Source organism: Neodiprion fabricii, chromosome 7, assembly GCF_021155785.1.
Source record: "Neodiprion fabricii isolate iyNeoFabr1 chromosome 7, iyNeoFabr1.1, whole genome shotgun sequence".
Lineage (NCBI taxonomy): Eukaryota > Metazoa > Arthropoda > Insecta > Hymenoptera > Diprionidae > Neodiprion > Neodiprion fabricii.
In genome coordinates, this window is record NC_060245.1 from 6,957,683 (window position 1) to 6,977,486 (window position 19,804).

At 39.2% G+C, this 19,804-nt stretch overlaps 2 protein-coding genes across 15 annotated transcripts in view; one reads left to right on the plus strand and one right to left on the minus strand.

The window, feature by feature from the left end:
* The window catches only part of LOC124187170 (glucose transporter type 1), a 77,183-nt gene extending 69,671 nt beyond the window's left edge, over positions 1–7,512 (plus strand). For 12 of the 14 annotated variants that reach the window (XM_046579489.1, XM_046579488.1, XM_046579487.1 and 9 more), the window contains one exon: positions 3,473–7,512. In XM_046579489.1, the coding sequence (XP_046435445.1) occupies positions 3,473–3,576 (104 nt within the window). In that variant the 3' untranslated portion in view covers positions 3,577–7,512. The remainder of the gene's footprint in view (positions 1–3,472) is intronic. The other 2 variants (XM_046579490.1, XM_046579496.1) reach the window with 1 other exon arrangement.
* A 555-nt stretch (positions 7,513–8,067) lies between these two features.
* Positions 8,068–9,587, minus strand: LOC124187172 (mediator of RNA polymerase II transcription subunit 27). Its single transcript, XM_046579504.1, has 4 exons — positions 9,095–9,587; positions 8,726–8,995; positions 8,348–8,648; positions 8,068–8,262 (listed from the first exon to the last, which is right to left on the minus strand). Exons 1-4 carry the CDS (start codon positions 9,265–9,267, stop codon positions 8,128–8,130), a joined length of 879 nt encoding a protein of 292 aa, XP_046435460.1. The 5' UTR covers positions 9,268–9,587; the 3' UTR covers positions 8,068–8,127.
* Positions 9,588–19,804: the final 10,217 nt, after the last annotated feature.

The following is a 19,804-nucleotide window of genomic DNA, read 5'->3' on the forward strand; positions in this document are numbered from 1 at the left end:
TTTTATAAACGGAATTGTTTCCTGACTTACTCCCAAATTTTGCATGCTAATCATTGTCTCTCTATATGTCTGTAAATTTTCTAATTTGTAGTGTCACTGTTAATTATATCGTTTTACGTTTCATTGTTTTATAATTTTTTAATTTTTTTTTTTTTTTTATTTACATCTTATTTCTTACTAGCCGAAAAAAAATTTATTTCTCTTATCAACAATATTCCAACTCTTTGTTAGTATACATTATTACATGTCGGGGAAACATTATGAGCATGGACAAACCTAAGAAACAAAATAAAATATGGTTAATAGAATTCTGTGTATCTATATATTATACATGTAATATATACGATACTTCTTTATCCGTGATTTGATTATATATACTTTTGATATTTGTGTAAAACTTGCATAATGTACACACATATTATATACCATCGGTGAATTGCCTTCAATGATTCACCGAAATATTCAACATAAACGTACGTTCACATAAATTGCAGGTGAATTGTGAATGATCGGTAGTCCCGTGTATATATATATATATATGTATATACATATGTATATTTGTTTTTCGTGCCACAAATAATTTTGTATTACGCATACTTCTTAATTATTGTCTTCGATTCGAAGAAAAAAAATTAGTGATATAACTATTTATTTCATTATGAACCAGATACACACCGATAGGATCACTTGATTGCTTTTTTGTCTCTAATATATTCGTGTTACATTAATGTATTGATACACCGTCGACACTGGCCTTTGTAGTAGCTTTAACCGTATAATGAAGAACATAATACAATTTTTGTACATATATTAGCACAAACCCGTATGTGTTTTGTGACCTTGCAAAATATATTGTGTTACGGGATTAAGTGATTAATGTTTTTCATAATTAGCTTATAAAGTTTCATACTGGTGATAAATATTTCAACTGTCACTTTGAACGTATTATTATTATTGTGTATATCCAATCCAGGTGACAATATCGATACAATTCATAGCATGATTGTCGCAATGCGCATGGAAGCATGGTTAATGAGTCATTATTAGATTCAGCGGTGGATAAGTCTAGACGTTGATTTGATTTATACACGTAAAAACTGGTTCAACCACTAAAAAGACAAAAGACGCATTCAATTTTCTAGTTTTTGGAAAAAAAAATATAAGAATGAATCATTCGATTGGCTGACGTTTTAAAATCAAGCAGTGATGGACATCTTTTTCAAATTTATTTTCCAAACGCTTTCGAGTCGAATGAAATGTTTAACCTAAATTTCATTGCAAAATATTTTTTCATTTCTTTGCAAAGCTGAAAAATGCAAATCAACTTCAAATCTTCTAGATATTCAATGAAGTTTCTAGAATAAACCAGAGAAGTCTTAAATAGGTGGCACTGGTCCAGTTCTCTGTTACTTAATACATTATCCGCATCGTTCATATGAGTTTTCTCGAAATATTAAGGATCAATCGGCTGGACCAGCTGAATTTATAAATTTAGGAAAAGAGAAAATACCGTTTGAAAAATAATGAAATAAACTCTGTCGTATTTCATCCGGTTCTAATTTTTCAAGCTTATTTTGCTCGCTGATCGGATGCCGTAGAATTTTCTGAAAAACCTTCGAGAGATCGTACATTAAACGTACTCACACAAGTCACTAATTTTCATTCACTCTTAGTTGACTACTTGTAAAAAAAATTTCAGGCGGTGTCTAAAGATCAGAATAAGCTGAAAAACATCCGGAGGTTGAAGTTCGTAACGTTTAATTTAACGATGCTTTTTTCGAAGAACTCATCATTTCACAACTTGAAGATTGTCTGGAAATCAGTAAACCGTATAACAACAGAGATATCAACATATTTATATTTTGTAAAGTCACCTTCTAAAGCTGGAAAATAGTACATTTTCCTACATTTGTATCGTTACGTTAACGTTGCTTACTTCAATCTCATAAAGCATCAGGATCGATGAAAACCACCTTTTTTTAAAATCCGAGTTGGTGTTATTAGAATTTTCTCGGATTCACTTCTGTAAGGTGGTACAGATGTCTCATTATAGCGTTCACCATCATTGGCGCAAATAAAATTGACGGATATTTTTAAGACGGGTTTTTCTCCGTTACTAATTTTTAATTCAGACTGTACAAGAGCCCAATCATCCTTAAAATATTACTTCGCGCACGAAGCTTGTACGAAAAGTCATGTAGATTTTGTAAATTTCGTCTCACGCAGTGTTACAATTCAAATTGGAATCACAGTAAATTTGAAAAATAAATTAAAACAATACGTAGGCGGGTTGCTATTTTTTTATCTTCACAATTTCACCGAGAGTATGAAAACCTCTCCTAAAATGTACATAAGGGTGGTTTTAATATATAGTAGTATGTAGTAGTTTTGGACATATTCGAATTTTAACTGGGACGCTCTTCCCAGATTGCTTCCAAATAAATAAATAAATAAAGATCTGCCTATAAATAAATAAAGACCCTTGCCCAAGGGCTGTGAAGCTTACCACTCAAAATACACACGTTTTTACTCAACTTTCAGTACATATTTCGAAGCAGAACCAATTGTGTGCAAAGAAATCTGTTTCTGTTAAAAATACGCGAGCATTGATTCTAATATTGAACAAAAATATCAGTATCGTCTATAGATAATTCTATGTCAGCTGATACCCAACTAGAATTTGACATTTTTGTGAGTTTGATGTTAGCGGATAACTGATGTAAAATTCTCCATTAACGATGCTGATATTTTTATTAAACAGGTTTTGTCCCAAGGTGAAATATACGTATACTGAAAATTGAGTAAAAATGTGTATTTTTGAAATGGAAAAGTTTACAGGTTGAGATAAGGACCTTTGCTGTCGAGGAAATTTTTCTCCATGTGTTTGGAATAAATTTCTGGGGTGTCCGACTATAATTTCAAAAATATCAAAAACAAAGACCATCCTTCTGTATTGTAGGTAATATACATCAGCTTATTGTGTAACAAGGAGGAAAACTTTATTTTCTCGGGTCGAGCGTATCTTTTCAATACGAATCTCGTAAGTGAGTCAAAAACGCATATTGTAAATACCCGAGGCGAAAAGACCGTTGCCACCTTGTTGCGCATGATTTTTCATACAACAAGAGTATGTTACGCGGTTTTTCACACAGTACAAAATTGAGGTTAGGGTCGCGTAATGTCAGATTCAGTTCGCGACAGCGCATGCGCGGAGTGCAGAAAAGACCACTTTCAACTCCTAGGACTCAAAAGCGGTCTTTTCAGTACTCCACGCACGCGCATTCGCAGACTCACTCGAACGTCGTAGAAACGGGTACTTTGTGTACGAAAAAACGCGTAAAAAATGCTCGCGTTGTAAAAAAAAGATATAAAATATAGCGTGTAGTGTTGGATGTGAGCGCATATAAAGCATAAGTGTGCGTAGACGATGACGGGGGTGATATTGGGAGACGCGTTTAAGGGGTGATGACAGTTGTGTTTGCAGCTGGCTCAGAGCGATCTTCCATCGCTCCCGCTCAGCCGGAGAGACCACCGCCCCCGCTTCCCCCGCCACGCTTTCCGAACAGCGGTGTCTGACAATGGGAAACTCCTCTTAACATTGGGAACTTTATGATGATGAACACACCGATGCCACTGCCCCTGCTTCTGAGTACGAACAGCCTAACGTTGGAGAATCATCTCTACGAGATAATAACGGAACGGAGCAAAGCCTGCGCGATGTTCTTGAGGAATAGCCTGAGGCGTGCGGCGAATGCGACGACTCTTACATGGAACCTAAACTCCGAGGGCGAGCCGCAATTTCATACGGACTCTTAGAAGAAACTTTATAGGTCATCAGTGCCTATTTCAATGGTGTCCAATATATTCGAATACGGTCTAATTCACGTATGCATACACACACATATATATACACACACGACACATGCGACACACAACACACACACACACGCACACACACTCACATACGCACGCGAACACAAAAATTCAAACCAGAGACGTTGATCCGAGAACACAAAAACTTCAAACCTTAATTAGTATGTAGACTCCTCGTAATATAAATTATATGATATAATAATTAATGAACATTGTATAAGAGATCTATTGTATGATGCATTATGTTGATCGAAAATCGATTAATATTTGTATATATATAAAGGTAAGATCGACGCTCACTGAAAGAAATAGAAAAGAAGAGGAAAAAACACAAAAATAACAAACAAAAATGCAATTATCGACCACACTAAATTATGTTTAATGAACTATAATTGAATGGTGAAGAGATTGTGAAAAAAAAAAGAAAGTGTGCGGGTGTAACGGAAGGTTTCCTAAACGGTCCTTACGTCTAGGATTCTGTTTTTCTTTCTTTTTTTTCCACATAGCTGGTGTGAAATGACGTTTAAGCATAAATTGAAAACTTCCGGATCACGACAGCGTGAAAATCATTGCTTTTAAATCACACGTTATATACTCGTCAATTTTATAAATGAATCCAATTGTTTGATTCAGATGCATTAAAGTGATTTTAGTATAATTTTGAAATAACTGCGATACGCGTTTCAATAATGAAAATTTAATTATAAACAATTGACGGATTCTGGATGACATAATTGCGGCACGATCTGGAACACAATTATCGAAAACAAGAAACCTTCCCTTATATGTACATATATGTATATACATGTACACTTATATACCATACATCATATTCTACAAGTGTATAATAATCCTTCATTGTTCAGTAGCGTAGCCAAAAAAAAAAGTTATTTGGCGATCTAGTATGTTCCAAGTTAACATCAATTAATATATATACACATGTACATGTACACTTATATATATATATATGTATACATGTATGTATATATATATATATATATATATATGTAGAGGGAAATTTTAACTTTCTCGGGCCTCAAGTTTCTTTATGGTCACAAGTCAATTCAATGATGATTTTTATCCTTGATCGAAGTTCAAAAGTCAAATTAGGCAAAAAAAAAAGGAAGAGAAATAAAAAAAAAAAAAAAAAAAAACAAACAAAGTGCACAGTTGGCGAGCAGCAAAGTTGTTTTATTTTTAGTTACATTACATGCACTAAGCCAAAGACTCGATAAGTTATTTTGCATTGCGTAATACTTGAATTTCATTCTACAAAAAAGGACAGACAGATTTTTAATATAACTCGAATTTCTTCAGTCACTTGACCGAATATATTGGTTTGATTTTAAACTTAATATATACTATGAAAAACACTATTTTCTTTCGAATATTGTGAAAGTGCTACTTATGAGGAAGAATTGTATCGTCGTGTTGTATTAAATATGAATTCAACGAGAAATGATTTTTCAAATCGTTTATTCGCTTCTCGTAAAATGCTACTTGAATAATTTTGTTGTCTTCCGTTCTTGTGCTCGCAGTTCTGAAATCTGAAGCAAAAAAAGATTAAGAAAAAGGTATTGGACTATTTGTACCGACTTAACGTAATATGTAAACTATTTGAAAAAATCAAGGTAATATGAATACTTAGTAATAGCTATGGGGAATGAATAAAATAATTAAAAGAAAAAAAAAGTTAATATACAGTGCTGCGCACCATATAAACGTAATTTAAAAAAAAAAGAAAAAAAAAAAAAAAGAACTTCTAATTATAAGCTGTCCAAAACATACAGAATCAGTGAGAAAGGCAATAAAGCTATTGAACTGAGAATATGCTAAAGTAGGTTTCCTCGCATTGTGGTACTATCAGACTTTACGATACTATATTATTAACAATAATTTAAGTTAGGTATAGCTACTAGAAAAGAGGAGTACAAAGACAAGAGATGCTAACATCCGATGGAAACTGTGAAACTGCTATGCCAACTTATGAAAAAACAAAAGGAAGAAGAAAAGGTAGAAAAAGGAAATGAAAAGTATCTATAAACAAGAAAAAAAAAAAAAAAAAAAGAAAAAGAAAAATAAATAAACAAATAATGGTCAGGAAACACGCGCGGTCTCTCACTTTACGTAATGGCTGTACAATAATTGCGGACCGAGTAACGCTAGCATATCCATTTTTTAAATATTATAAGCTTATGAACTCAATACGGATAACTGGTAAAATAGAAGCAATTCCTTTGACTCAGAACTATGAATGCGCGTTAAGTACATGCGCGTTATTGTAAGTAAACATGTAGTAATAACCGATGAGATTGATTTTGCAAGTTGTAAGCTTTTCGAATAGTTTTTAAGGTTTCTACCACGATTCCAAGTTCATACTGTACCGTGCAGCCAGAGTGTAGTAACGATGACCATTCTTCAAATTTCAAAAGTAATTTACGACACGCTGAATTACGCGCGTCGATGAATATGAAATACAGTATTTGAATTATTTTATTTTAAAAACGGTAACTAATTTGCATAGATTGTTTTGAGTCATAAGACCACGGTAAGCTCATTTAACGCAACGTAGATAGAGCCTTACAAAGTTTGGACCCAGAGTCCATCGAGCAAGTGATCACAATAACAATTTGTAAAATAAGTTCACTGCCATACAAATAATAAACAAAAATAAAAAGAAAAAAGAACAATGACTTGCGCCCACGTCAAAGGGCCAATGTTCCAATTATGGATGTGTACAGTTCTGTGAAGATACTAATTATAACATAATTATAATTACATTATAACGATACTCATTATGATTATTATTATTATTATTATTATTATTATTATTATTATACATACAACTAATTACGATATGGTGATATTAAGAATGATATACATATTTAGAATAAAGAAAAATCAACTGCGGAGCTGTTATATACCGAATGAAAATGAATAATCATCTGATCAAAATGAAATTTTGTCGCAGTTTGAAAATTGCAATGAAATTGGAAAAAAAATTACTAAATGATGTCGCGATCAAACTAACAAGTATGAAAATTCATAATAATATCAGTGATACGGGTCCAGTGATCAGAACTCAAAAGATCGTTTTACCAAAAGGAAAAAAATATCTGTAGATTTACTTGAAACCGTAGTTTACGTCCTTGGGACGTCGAACGCAGTAATTCGGTTGAAATAAACATCGACAGATGAGAAAAGCAGGTATAAATAACAATTTGTCAAATCAAATAATGCTCTCGTACATTTTCAGTCGTTATAGAGCTCTGCGATTGAAACTCATGCTAGTAGCAATTAATCACAATAATATACAATAGCGTATTATAAAGGAAAAAAAAAAACCTACTTACATAAACTTGTAGAATCAATTATGTACAGTGCGTAACAACCTAACCTAACGGAGACTTTCGCAGTTCACTATCAGTTTGTAGATAAATCTCTTTTTAGTATTGCAAAATGATTTGCCCCTTTGGTGTTTCTTGACCAGCTCTGAAAACACACACATACATGAACACAGGTATTGAGATCTTAAGCAAAGTTGACAAAAAAAAAAAATTAATCATGTAGATCCAAGTGAGAAAAGTTGAAATTTTATCGTCGATGGGCAAGCTACACGGTTCAGTTATTAGCGACAGAATGTTTTTTGTTGATCATCGAATAAACCGATTGAAGATACTTATGTCATTCTCCAGCTGTGGACGTTGATATTAATAATCAATGGTTAAACGATGAAAAGGTTGTATTCGATCATTGAGGTCTTTGGAAGATTCATTGGTAATAATTGAGGTATCATAGCAATTGTTGACATATGTATTCCTTCATTTATTCTATACATACCAGGTGTATTCGGCAAATATACGAAATATCGTATTGTTTCGAATATAAGCCGAGGTTTTTCGTCGTTGACAGCACCCTCCGAGATCGTCCCCGTATCATACTTAGTGCGGGTAACTGTGAAAAACACCCTTCGGTATTGGGTGGTTTTATACTCGGAACAATACAGTAAATGATAGATCACTCAATTACGACCATGTATAATTTATATATGGTCAATGCGATGATTGGTTGCTTAGAAAAACTACCTATTCATTGCAATTTCATTCTAATCATTCGTCATTTTTGTTATTCATTGAATAAAAGTGATTGAAAAGAAGTCGCGCCTTTTTGTTAATACAAACTAAGAAGACCAAGTTGCGTGTACATAGATTTATAGTTTATTATCAGTCATAATAAATTACAGAATTTCTATTACTAGGGTTTGCACTCTTGATGATAAGGGTCCAGAGTGCGAAAATCTCGCCAAGTAGGCGGTAGGGCGCTGTGAAGATGTAATCCGCATCGTTTGCAGGGTTCACTGAACAGATTAATCAAGCTGTGGAACCAGGTCTGGAAAATATGTAAAGATTTCTTCAAGTCCTCTCGGATGATACATTATTTCTTCGCCCAAAATAAAAGGAATATATAAACGAACCATGAACGATCGAACAGCAAGTTCAGGCAAGGCGGGTGAATAAAAATGAAGCATAGCGGCGTGAGCATTCTCCGTAACTTTTCTGAACACCTTGTGTCGCGATTCCGTCCACAAATCCATTGTCTCTCCGTAACCTTTTACGACCACCCACTCGATCATCAATCCCTTGAATGCAATCACCGCTTTCAAAACGTGACCAAGAGTGACGTGAAGCACGGCATTGGAGGCGAACGGTCGTGAAACAGTTACCGTCATGTCATTGAAGAGTCTGTCGATTGTTGTTATGACAGAGTCGACCTGCCTGTTGATACGATTTGTTAAAAAAGCTGGCCGATACTTCTACGCGTCAGAATTTACATCAAGTAATGGAATACTTACTGTGGAGGAACATTATGGCTGCTCGTTTGCGATCTTCCTCTCTTTGCTCTGCTCGAGTTTGTGTACGAACGCTTCAAAGAGTTCTGACTAAGCAGTGTTTGGGCAATGTTGCTGTACTCGTGAACTTTATCCGTCCATTTATAACTATTTACCAATGTGCTGTAGAGCGCTTGTCTTTCCTGTGTTGTTTCCTGGCTTAGGTAGGTCGTACTTGCCAGATTGAATGGACCTGGTGGTGGGTTCAGAGTGCTCACTGTTTGTTCGACATCTCTGCGAACATTCAGTCGGTAATTTGTTTTTCGACGCATGAAAGATTAATCGTTAGATAAAAACTACAGATGCGTAAAGTGTGAGTAATGTGTGAATCACCTTAGATTGCCGTTAACAGTAGTTAGAAGTTCCTGGAGTTCCTGAAGGTACTTGGCCTCCTTGTTATCTTCACCATGATCGGCTCTCAGGCCGTTTCCCAAAGAGTCGAAAACCTGCCCAACACTCGATCGCAGTACTTTGATTGCAGTTAACGCAGTTTGCAGTTGCTCCATGGCTTATTTTAACGTTAAACAATTTGCTGGGTTCTCGAATTGACGATTACTTTGTTTGATAGTGACCTTTACAACGAACCGAAGTATTTCTGACAATCGGTGATATTTGGGGTTACCGCTTCATATGATCCGGTTACCGTCAACAAAGCTCGCGGGTTATAATTCAAATAGTGCGATGAGATTGGTGATTTGATACACGTGACGATATATGATATTCGCACGTTTCTAAGATTCGCACCTCGAAGCTCGGACATGAATGTCGTTGAAACTGCTTAGGCTGGGACGCAATAATGCATGGAGACTAGAGGGAAGGACAGTGTTGCCAGACTGAAATTCTTCGCCGTATTAGATGGCGCCACAAAGCGTTACGGAGAATTTACAACGCCAAATCGAACGGCGTGACGTTAGCGAACGTAAGCGCGCTAGATCCAAGTCGAACGGGTCCGTAAGCGTTAGCGCTCAAAGCGCGTAGGCGTGCTCCGCGAACGCACCCTAGGAAACATACGTGAGTATCGACGATTCAAAGGGTGTTATTTCATGAGCAGTAAAAAGCAGCAGCAGCTATCACTTCCGGTGCAAGTTTCTGCTACTCGCAATTCAGTTTCCCGAGCGACAAGCCACAAGATCACAAGAAGCCACGACCTATTTCATAAGCCACTGCTGCTGCGTGAAATTACCAGACTGCTGCTAGTGAAAACTAGTAAGTTACTAAACCACTGCTGCTTTTTACTGCTCATGAAATAGCATCCAAGATCACCGCGCTGACGGAGCCCGCAGTGGTAGCGCTGCCAGGCGGGTACAATCCGTGGATCGTTCATCACTTTCACAGTCCATTCTGCCAGCATTGCGTTCAGCCTCCTTACCTCTGGTCTCCATGCTAGGACGGCTAGGATTTCATGGGCAGCAAAAAATAGCAGCAGCAGCTATTCACTGAAAGTTACTATACTTTCGGCGCAAGTTTTTGCTGTTTGAAGTTCTCACTAGACAGATGTTAGTAACATCTAGTAAGTTACTAAACTGCTCCTGCTCTTAGCTACCCATGGAATCCCACCTTAAAGTGTGAAAGGCAATGTAAACATAAGTATCGTTTCAACCCTCATCTTAAAGAAGCCAGAGTGATCAATAAACAACAATAAAGCCGAAAGTAAGAACTTTGACTACGAAATAACGGTGTTATGGGGCATTGGTTAGTAACAAACAGTGTGGAGCAAAGAAACTCGCATGCCTATAGGACTATAGGTAATTTTTGGCGTTAACTGAAGAATATAAATTTGTATACTCTTGGGTAAATTTTTGTGGCCAGTTTTCGGCGGGCAAATGAGCCCAGGTGGGCCTGGGAGCGTAGGAGGGTTCTGCTTTATCGACTCTACCTAACGGGCTCGCACCGACATTCGTAGCAGCCAAAGTAGTGTCGGTATGGAGCTTGCGTTGGTATGAAATGAGTACGAAAGAATACTCGTCGACTGCGACTTAGGAATGTCGATCAGCTCGATCATCACCGTGAGAGGACGCATAGCCGCGTCCACCGCCAACCACCGCAACAACCTCCGAGCACCTCCAACCACCTCCAAACACTTCCTACTCGCTCCAAGCACCGCTAAATACCCCCTGCCACCTCCTACCACCGCCAACCGACCCCTACCACCTGGAAGCATCTCCTATCACCTCCTACTACCTCCTACCATTTCCGAACACTTCCTACCACCCCCTACCACCTCCTGCTGGCGCCTACCGCCGCCGACCATTTCCGAACACCTTCAACCACCTCCGACCACCTTCATCTTCTTCGCCCCCCTGCTCGTCCATGTATTCTATAACATTATTATTCATAATTCTTTGAACAAGTTTTCATTTGCTCTCTCGATCTTGGATTTTCGCAGGAATAGAATCGAAACGCTGTTTTAGTCTAGTTGCAAATGAAGTATCTACGTTGGGTAGAGAAGCAGAGTTGTTTTTCGAAAAGTATTCTTATGAAATGGAATTCCGAGTAACTGTAATTCATCACGGATGCGCTAATTTTAATCGAGGTGAAATTGATGCTCCGTATATGAGGCAGTATTTGGAGCAGTGTCTTGATTTAAAGACCTAAAAAGGTGATTGTCGGCGATTTTTTTATCCTTTTTTTGTTGGGGAGAGATAGAACGAAGCTTCTTGAAACTTCGAGTGTATTTTAACACACGTTTGGAAGGTACGAGCAAGAATTTATATCTTCCAACTGTCGCAGAACGACAGCGTTATTAGCTGACCCGTTAACTGGAGAACATATCCTTAGTCAACGGCTGACCATCGAAGGGCTTAGCGGCTTGAGTCTGGAATCGGCAGGAGAGATAAAGTGTGTATTTCTTGTATGAAATGTGATAACTAAAATCATTATACATCATATCATATTATCATACATCATACATCATACATCATACATCATACATCATACATCGTACATCATACATCATCATACATAGTATGAAAGGTCGGCACTAAGTTTGAATTTTCGGATATTCGGAAAGTGACATCACCAATTCAAAATCAGCTAGCAGAATTCCTCAGTCGGGAACGAACCGCGCAGTAGAGCGGACGGATGAGAGTCGCGCTCCGCAAATTTCGAGTACCGGGTTCTCAACCTCCCGCATCCCGCGCTTCGGGTCCGCTACGTATTTCGAGTACCGGGTTCTCAACCTCCCGGATCCCGCGCTTCGGGTCCGCTACGCGGTGAAACTCGACTTCCAGGATAAGCGCTCCGTGGTTCCTGGTTCACGTTTACAATAAATTATTTCAATTCGTTTTTCGCGCAAGCTGAAATTCAGTAGCTGTCGGTGCGCTAATAAAATTTCTCGACTTCCAGGATAAGCGCTCCGTGGTTCCTGGTTCACGTTTACAATAAATTATTTCAATTCGTTTTTCGCGCAAGCCCAAATTCGGTAGCTGTCAGTCCGCTAATAAAATTTCTCGACTTCCAGGATAAGCGCTCCGTGGTTCCTGGTTCATGTTTACAATAAATTATTTCAATTCGTTTTTCGCGCAACCCCAAATTCGGTAGCTGTCAGTACGCTAATAAAATTTCTCGACTTCCAGGATAAGCGCTCCGTAGTTCCTGGTTCATGTTTACAATAAATTATTTCAATTCGTTTTTCGCGCAACCCCAAATTCGGTAGCTGTCAGTACGCTAATAAAATTTCTCGACTTCCAGGATAAGCGCTCCGTGGTTCCTGGTCCATGTTTACAATAAATTATTTCAATTCGTTTTTCGCGCAAGCCCAAATTCGGTAGCTGTCAGTCCGCTAATAAAATTTCTCGACTTCCAGGATAAGCGCTCCGTGGTTCCTGGTTCATGTTTACAATAAATTATTTCAATTCGTTTTTCGCGCAAGCCCAAATTCGGTAGCTGTCAGTACGCTAATAAAATTTCTCGACTTCCAGGATAAGCGCTCCGTGGTTCCTGGTTCACGTTTACAATAAATTATTTCAATTCGTTTTTCGCGCAACCCCAAATTCGGTAGCTGTCAGTACGCTAACAAAATTTCTCGACTTCCAGGATAAGCGCTCCGTGGTTCCTGGTTCATGTTTATAATAAATTATTTCAATTCGTTTTTCGCGCAGCCCCAAATTCGGTAGCTGTCAGTACGCTAATAAAATTTCTCGACTTCCAGGATAAGCGCTCCGTGGTTCCTGGTTCATGTTTACAATAAATTATTTCAATTCGTTTTTCGCGCAACCCCAAATTCGGTAGCTGTCAGTACGCTAACAAAATTTCTCGACTTTCAGGATAAGCGCTCCGTGGTTCATGGTTCATGTTTATAATAAATTATTTCAATTCGTTTTTCGCGCAAGCTGAAATTCAGTAGCTGTCGGTGCGCTAATAAAATTTCTCGACTTCCAGGATAAGCGCTCCGTGGTTCCTGGTTCACGTTTACAATAAATTATTTCAATTCGTTTTTCGCGCAAGCTGAAATTCAATAGCTGTCGGTTTGCTAATAAAATTTCTATAACCTTACAATCTTCTCATAATCTTTTTGGTAAAATATGTCGATAAAAAAATTATATGAAACCTTACACATTATTTTTGATTTGTTCTTACGCTGAGAATATTTATTAGTATTCGAGGTATAACCTGAGGTGGTTGAAGGTGGTCGGAGGTGGACGAGGAGGAGGACGAGGAGGACGAGGATTTGTGCTGGGTGAGTAAAACACTTTTATAATATTTGATGGCAATTGTAATTATATTTCATCTGAAATATTACAAACTTGTCACGTTCACAATAAATTATTTCAATTCATTTTTCGTGCAAGCACATATTCAGTAGCTATGAATAATCTTATACAATTTATTATATTATTACTTAATCAATTAATATTCCTATAATATTTGATGGCAATTGTAATTATATTTCATCTGAAATATTACAAACTTGTCACGTTTACAATAAATTATTTCAATTCATTTTTCGTGCAATCACATATTCAGTAGCTATGAATAATCTTATACAATTTATTACATTATTAATTAATTGATTATTTACATTAATCCTTACACAATATTTTTGATGTGTTCCTATACTAAAAATATTCATTACTATTCCAGGTATCACCTGAGGTGGTCGGTGGTGGACGAGGAGGAGGACGAGCTGGACGAGGAGGAGGACCAGGTGGACGAGGAGGAGGACGAGGTGGTCGAGGAGCAGGCGGGGTGGGTCGTGGGAGAGGACCTCTCCTCTCCTCAGAGGAGGGGCGGGGGGGGGGGGGGGGGCAGGGAAGGGGGAGAGGCGGGCGGGGAGGGGGAAGGGAAGGGAAGGGAAGGGAAGGGAAGGGAAGGGAAGGGAAGGGAAGGGAAGGGAAGGGGAGGGAAGGGAAGGGGAGGGGGGAGGGAGGCGGGGCGGGAAGGGAAGGGGCGGGGGGAGGGAGGCGGGGCGGGAAGGGGGCGGGGAGGGAGGGAGGGCGGGAGGGAGGGAGGGAGTAGAGGACGGATGTCGATGCTAGCCCGTTAGAGTTAATAGAGCAGTACCGCCCCCCTCCCTCCCTCCCTCCCTCCCGCCCTCCCTCCCTCCCTCCCTCCCTCCCCGCCCCCTTCCCGCCCCGCCTCCCTCCCCCCCCCCTCCCCTTCCCTTCCCTCCCCTTCCCTTCCCTTCCCTTCCCTTCCCTTCCCTTCCCTTCCCCCTCCCCGCCCGCCTCTCCCCCTTCCCTGCCCCCCCCCCCCCGCCCCTCCTCTGAGAAGAGGAGAGGTCCTCTCCCTCGACCCACCCCGCCTGCTCCTCGACCACCTCGTCCTCCTCCTCGTCCACCTGGTCCTCCTCCTCGTCCAGCTCGTCCTCCTCCTCGTCCACCACCGACCACCTCAGGTGATACCTGGAATAGTAATGAATATTTTTAGTATAGGAACACATCAAAAATATTGTGTAAGGATTAATGTAATTAATCAATTAATTAATAATGTAATAAATTGTATAAGATTATTCATAGCTACTGAATATGTGATTGCACGAAAAATGAATTGAAATAATTTATTGTAAACGTGACAAGTTTGTAATATTTCAGATGAAATATAATTACAATTGCCATCAAATATTATAGGAATATTAATTGATTAAGTAATAATATAATAAATTGTATAAGATTATTCATAGCTACTGAATATGTGCTTGCACGAAAAATGAATTGAAATAATTTATTGTGAACGTGACAAGTTTGTAATATTTCAGATGAAATATAATTACAATTGCCATCAAATATTATAAAAGTGTTTTACTCACCCAGCACAAATCCTCGTCCTCCTCGTCCTCCTCCTCGTCCACCTCCGACCACCTTCAACCACCTCAGGTTATACCTCGAATACTAATAAATATTCTCAGCGTAAGAACAAATCAAAAATAATGTGTAAGGTTTCATATAATTTTTTTATCGACATATTTTACCAAAAAGATTATGAGAAGATTGTAAGGTTATAGAAATTTTATTAGCAAACCGACAGCTACTGAATTTCAGCTTGCGCGAAAAACGAATTGAAATAATTTATTATAAACATGAACCAGGAACCACGGAGCGCTTATCCTGGAAGTCGAGAAATTTTGTTAGCGTACTGACAGCTACCGAATTTGGGGTTGCGCGAAAAACGAATTGAAATAATTTATTGTAAACGTGAACCAGGAACCACGGAGCGCTTATCCTGGAAGTCGAGAAATTTTATTAGCGCACCGACAGCTACTGAATTTCAGCTTGCGCGAAAAACGAATTGAAATAATTTATTGTAAACGTGAACCAGGAACCACGGAGCGCTTATCCTGGAAGTCGAGAAATTTTATTAGCGCACCGACAGCTACTGAATTTCAGCTTGCGCGAAAAACGAATTGAAATAATTTATTGTAAACGTGAACCAGGAACCACGGAGCGCTTATCCTGGAAGTCGAGAAATTTTATTAGCGCACCGACAGCTACTGAATTTCAGCTTGCGCGAAAAACGAATTGAAATAATTTATTGTAAACGTGAACCAGGAACCACGGAGCGCTTATCCTGGAAGTCGAGAAATTTTATTAGCGCACCGACAGCTACTGAATTTCAGCTTGCGCGAAAAACGAATTGAAATAATTTATTGTAAACGTGAACCAGGAACCACGGAGCGCTTATCCTGGAAGTCGAGAAATTTTATTAGCGCACCGACAGCTACTGAATTTCAGCTTGCGCGAAAAACGAATTGAAATAATTTATTGTAAACGTGAACCAGGAACCACGGAGCGCTTATCCTGGAAGTCGAGAAATTTTATTAGCGCACCGACAGCTACTGAATTTCAGCTTGCGCGAAAAACGAATTGAAATAATTTATTGTAAACGTGAACCAGGAACCACGGAGCGCTTATCCTGGAAGTCGAGAAATTTTATTAGCGCACCGACAGCTACTGAATTTCAGCTTGCGCGAAAAACGAATTGAAATAATTTATTGTAAACGTGAACCAGGAACCACGGAGCGCTTATCCTGGAAGTCGAGAAATTTTATTAGCGCACCGACAGCTACTGAATTTCAGCTTGCGCGAAAAACGAATTGAAATAATTTATTGTAAACGTGAACCAGGAACCACGGAGCGCTTATCCTGGAAGTCGAGAAATTTTATTAGCGCACCGACAGCTACTGAATTTCAGCTTGCGCGAAAAACGAATTGAAATAATTTATTGTAAACGTGAACCAGGAACCACGGAGCGCTTATCCTGGAAGTCGAGAAATTTTATTAGCGCACCGACAGCTACTGAATTTCAGCTTGCGCGAAAAACGAATCGAAATAGTTTATTGTAAACGTGAACCAGGAACCACGGAGCGCTTATCCTGGAAGTCGAGAAATTTTATTAGCGCACCGACAGCTACTGAATTTCAGCTTGCGCGAAAAACGAATCGAAATAGTTTATTGTAAACGTGAACCAGGAACCACGGAGCGCTTATCCTGGAAGTCGAGAAATTTTATTAGCGCACCGACAGCTACTGAATTTCAGCTTGCGCGAAAAACGAATTGAAATAATTTATTATAAACATGAACCATGAACCACGGAGCGCTTATCCTGAAAGTCGAGAAATTTTGTTAGCGTACTGACAGCTACCGAATTTGGGGTTGCGCGAAAAACGAATTGAAATAATTTATTGTAAACATGAACCAGGAACCACGGAGCGCTTATCCTGGAAGTCGAGAAATTTTGTTAGCGTACTGACAGCTACCGAATTTGGGGTTGCGCGAAAAACGAATTGAAATAATTTATTGTAAACGTGAACCAGGAACCACGGAGCGCTTATCCTGGAAGTCGAGAAATTTTATTAGCGCACCGACAGCTACTGAATTTCAGCTTGCGCGAAAAACGAATTGAAATAATTTATTGTAAACGTGAACCAGGAACCACGGAGCGCTTATCCTGGAAGTCGAGAAATTTTATTAGCGCACCGACAGCTACTGAATTTCAGCTTGCGCGAAAAACGAATTGAAATAATTTATTGTAAACGTGAACCAGGAACCACGGAGCGCTTATCCTGGAAGTCGAGAAATTTTATTAGCGCACCGACAGCTACTGAATTTCAGCTTGCGCGAAAAACGAATTGAAATAATTTATTGTAAACGTGAACCAGGAACCACGGAGCGCTTATCCTGGAAGTCGAGAAATTTTATTAGCGCACCGACAGCTACTGAATTTCAGCTTGCGCGAAAAACGAATTGAAATAATTTATTGTAAACGTGAACCAGGAACCACGGAGCGCTTATCCTGGAAGTCGAGAAATTTTATTAGCGCACCGACAGCTACTGAATTTCAGCTTGCGCGAAAAACGAATTGAAATAATTTATTGTAAACGTGAACCAGGAACCACGGAGCGCTTATCCTGGAAGTCGAGAAATTTTATTAGCGCACCGACAGCTACTGAATTTCAGCTTGCGCGAAAAACGAATTGAAATAATTTATTGTAAACGTGAACCAGGAACCACGGAGCGCTTATCCTGGAAGTCGAGAAATTTTATTAGCGCACCGACAGCTACTGAATTTCAGCTTGCGCGAAAAACGAATTGAAATAATTTATTGTAAACGTGAACCAGGAACCACGGAGCGCTTATCCTGGAAGTCGAGAAATTTTATTAGCGCACCGACAGCTACTGAATTTCAGCTTGCGCGAAAAACGAATTGAAATAATTTATTGTAAACGTGAACCAGGAACCACGGAGCGCTTATCCTGGAAGTCGAGAAATTTTATTAGCGGACTGACAGCTACTGAATTTCAGCTTGCGCGAAAAACGAATCGAAATAGTTTATTGTAAACGTGAACCAGGAACCACGGAGCGCTTATCCTGGAAGTCGAGAAATTTTATTAGCGCACCGACAGCTACTGAATTTCAGCTTGCGCGAAAAACGAATTGAAATAATTTATTGTAAACGTGAACCAGGAACCACGGAGCGCTTATCCTGGAAGTCGAGAAATTTTATTAGCGCACCGACAGCTACTGAATTTCAGCTTGCGCGAAAAACGAATCGAAATAGTTTATTGTAAACGTGAACCAGGAACCACGGAGCGCTTATCCTGGAAGTCGAGAAATTTTATTAGCGCACCGACAGCTACTGAATTTCAGCTTGCGCGAAAAACGAATTGAAATAATTTATTGTAAACGTGAACCAGGAACCACGGAGCGCTTATCCTGGAAGTCGAGAAATTTTATTAGCGCACTGACAGCTACTGAATTTCAGCTTGCGCGAAAAACGAATTGAAATAATTTATTGTAAACGTGAACCAGGAACCACGGAGCGCTTATCCTGGAAGTCGAGAAATTTTATTAGCGCACCGACAGCTACTGAATTTCAGCTTGCGCGAAAAACGAATTGAAATAATTTATTGTAAACGTGAACCAGGAACCACGGAGCGCTTATCCTGGAAGTCGAGAAATTTTATTAGCGGACTGACAGCTACTGAATTTCAGCTTGCGCGAAAAACGAATCGAAATAGTTTATTGTAAACGTGAACCAGGAACCACGGAGCGCTTATCCTGGAAGTCGAGAAATTTTATTAGCGCACCGACAGCTACTGAATTTCAGCTTGCGCGAAAAACGAATTGAAATAATTTATTGTAAACGTGAACCAGGAACCACGGAGCGCTTATCCTGGAAGTCGAGAAATTTTATTAGCGCACCGACAGCTACTGAATTTCAGCTTGCGCGAAAAACGAATCGAAATAGTTTATTGTAAACGTGAACCAGGAACCACGGAGCGCTTATCCTGGAAGTCGAGAAATTTTATTAGCGCACCGACAGCTACTGAATTTCAGCTTGCGCGAAAAACGAATTGAAATAATTTATTGTAAACGTGAACCAGGAACCACGGAGCGCTTATCCTGGAAGTCGAGTTTCACCGCGTAGCGGACCCGAAGCGCGGGATCCGGGAGGTTGAGAACCCGGTACTCGAAATTTGCGGAGCGCGACTCTTATCCGTCCGCTCTACTGCGCGGTTCGTTCCCGACTGAGGAATTCTGCTAGCTGATTTTGAATTGGTGATGTCACTTTCCGAATATCCGAAAATTCAAACATAGTGCCGACCTTTCATACTATGTATGATGATGTATGATGTATGATGTATGATGTATGATGTATGATGTACGATGTATGATGTATGATGTATGATGATATGATATGATGTATAATGATTTTAGTTTTCACGTTTCATACAAGAAATACACACTTTATCTCTCCTGCCGATTCCAGGCTCAAGCGGCCAGGCCCTTCGATGGTCAGCCGTTGACTGAAGATATATTCTTCAGGGAACGGGTCGGCTAATAACGCTGCCGTTCTGCGACAGTTGGCGATGAAAAATTCTGCTCGTATCTTTCAAATGTGCGTTAAAAAACACTCGAAGTGTTAAGAAGCTTCGTTCTTTCTCTCCCTATCACCTTTTTAGGTCTTTAAATCACTACGCAGCGTTAAATACTGTCTCATATACGAAGCATCCATTTCATCTCGTTCAAAATTAGTACTCTGAATTTTTTTCCGTCCGAATACTTTTCGAAACACAATTCCGCTCCTCCACCCAACGCAGATACT

What these genes read in the sequence shown, in the direction of transcription:
- LOC124187172 (XM_046579504.1), bottom strand. Translation starts at nt 9,267, where the DNA reads ATGGAGCAACTGCAAACTGCGTTAACTGCAATCAAAGTACTGCGATCG. An exon ending in ACTGTTAACGGCAATCTAAG is followed by an intron (nt 8,996 to 9,094) that starts GTGATTCACACA and finishes GAATGTTCGCAG; the next exon opens with AGATGTCGAACAAACAGTGA. An exon ending in TTGCTGTTCGATCGTTCATG is followed by an intron (nt 8,263 to 8,347) that starts GTTCGTTTATAT and finishes CATATTTTCCAG; the next exon opens with ACCTGGTTCCACAGCTTGAT.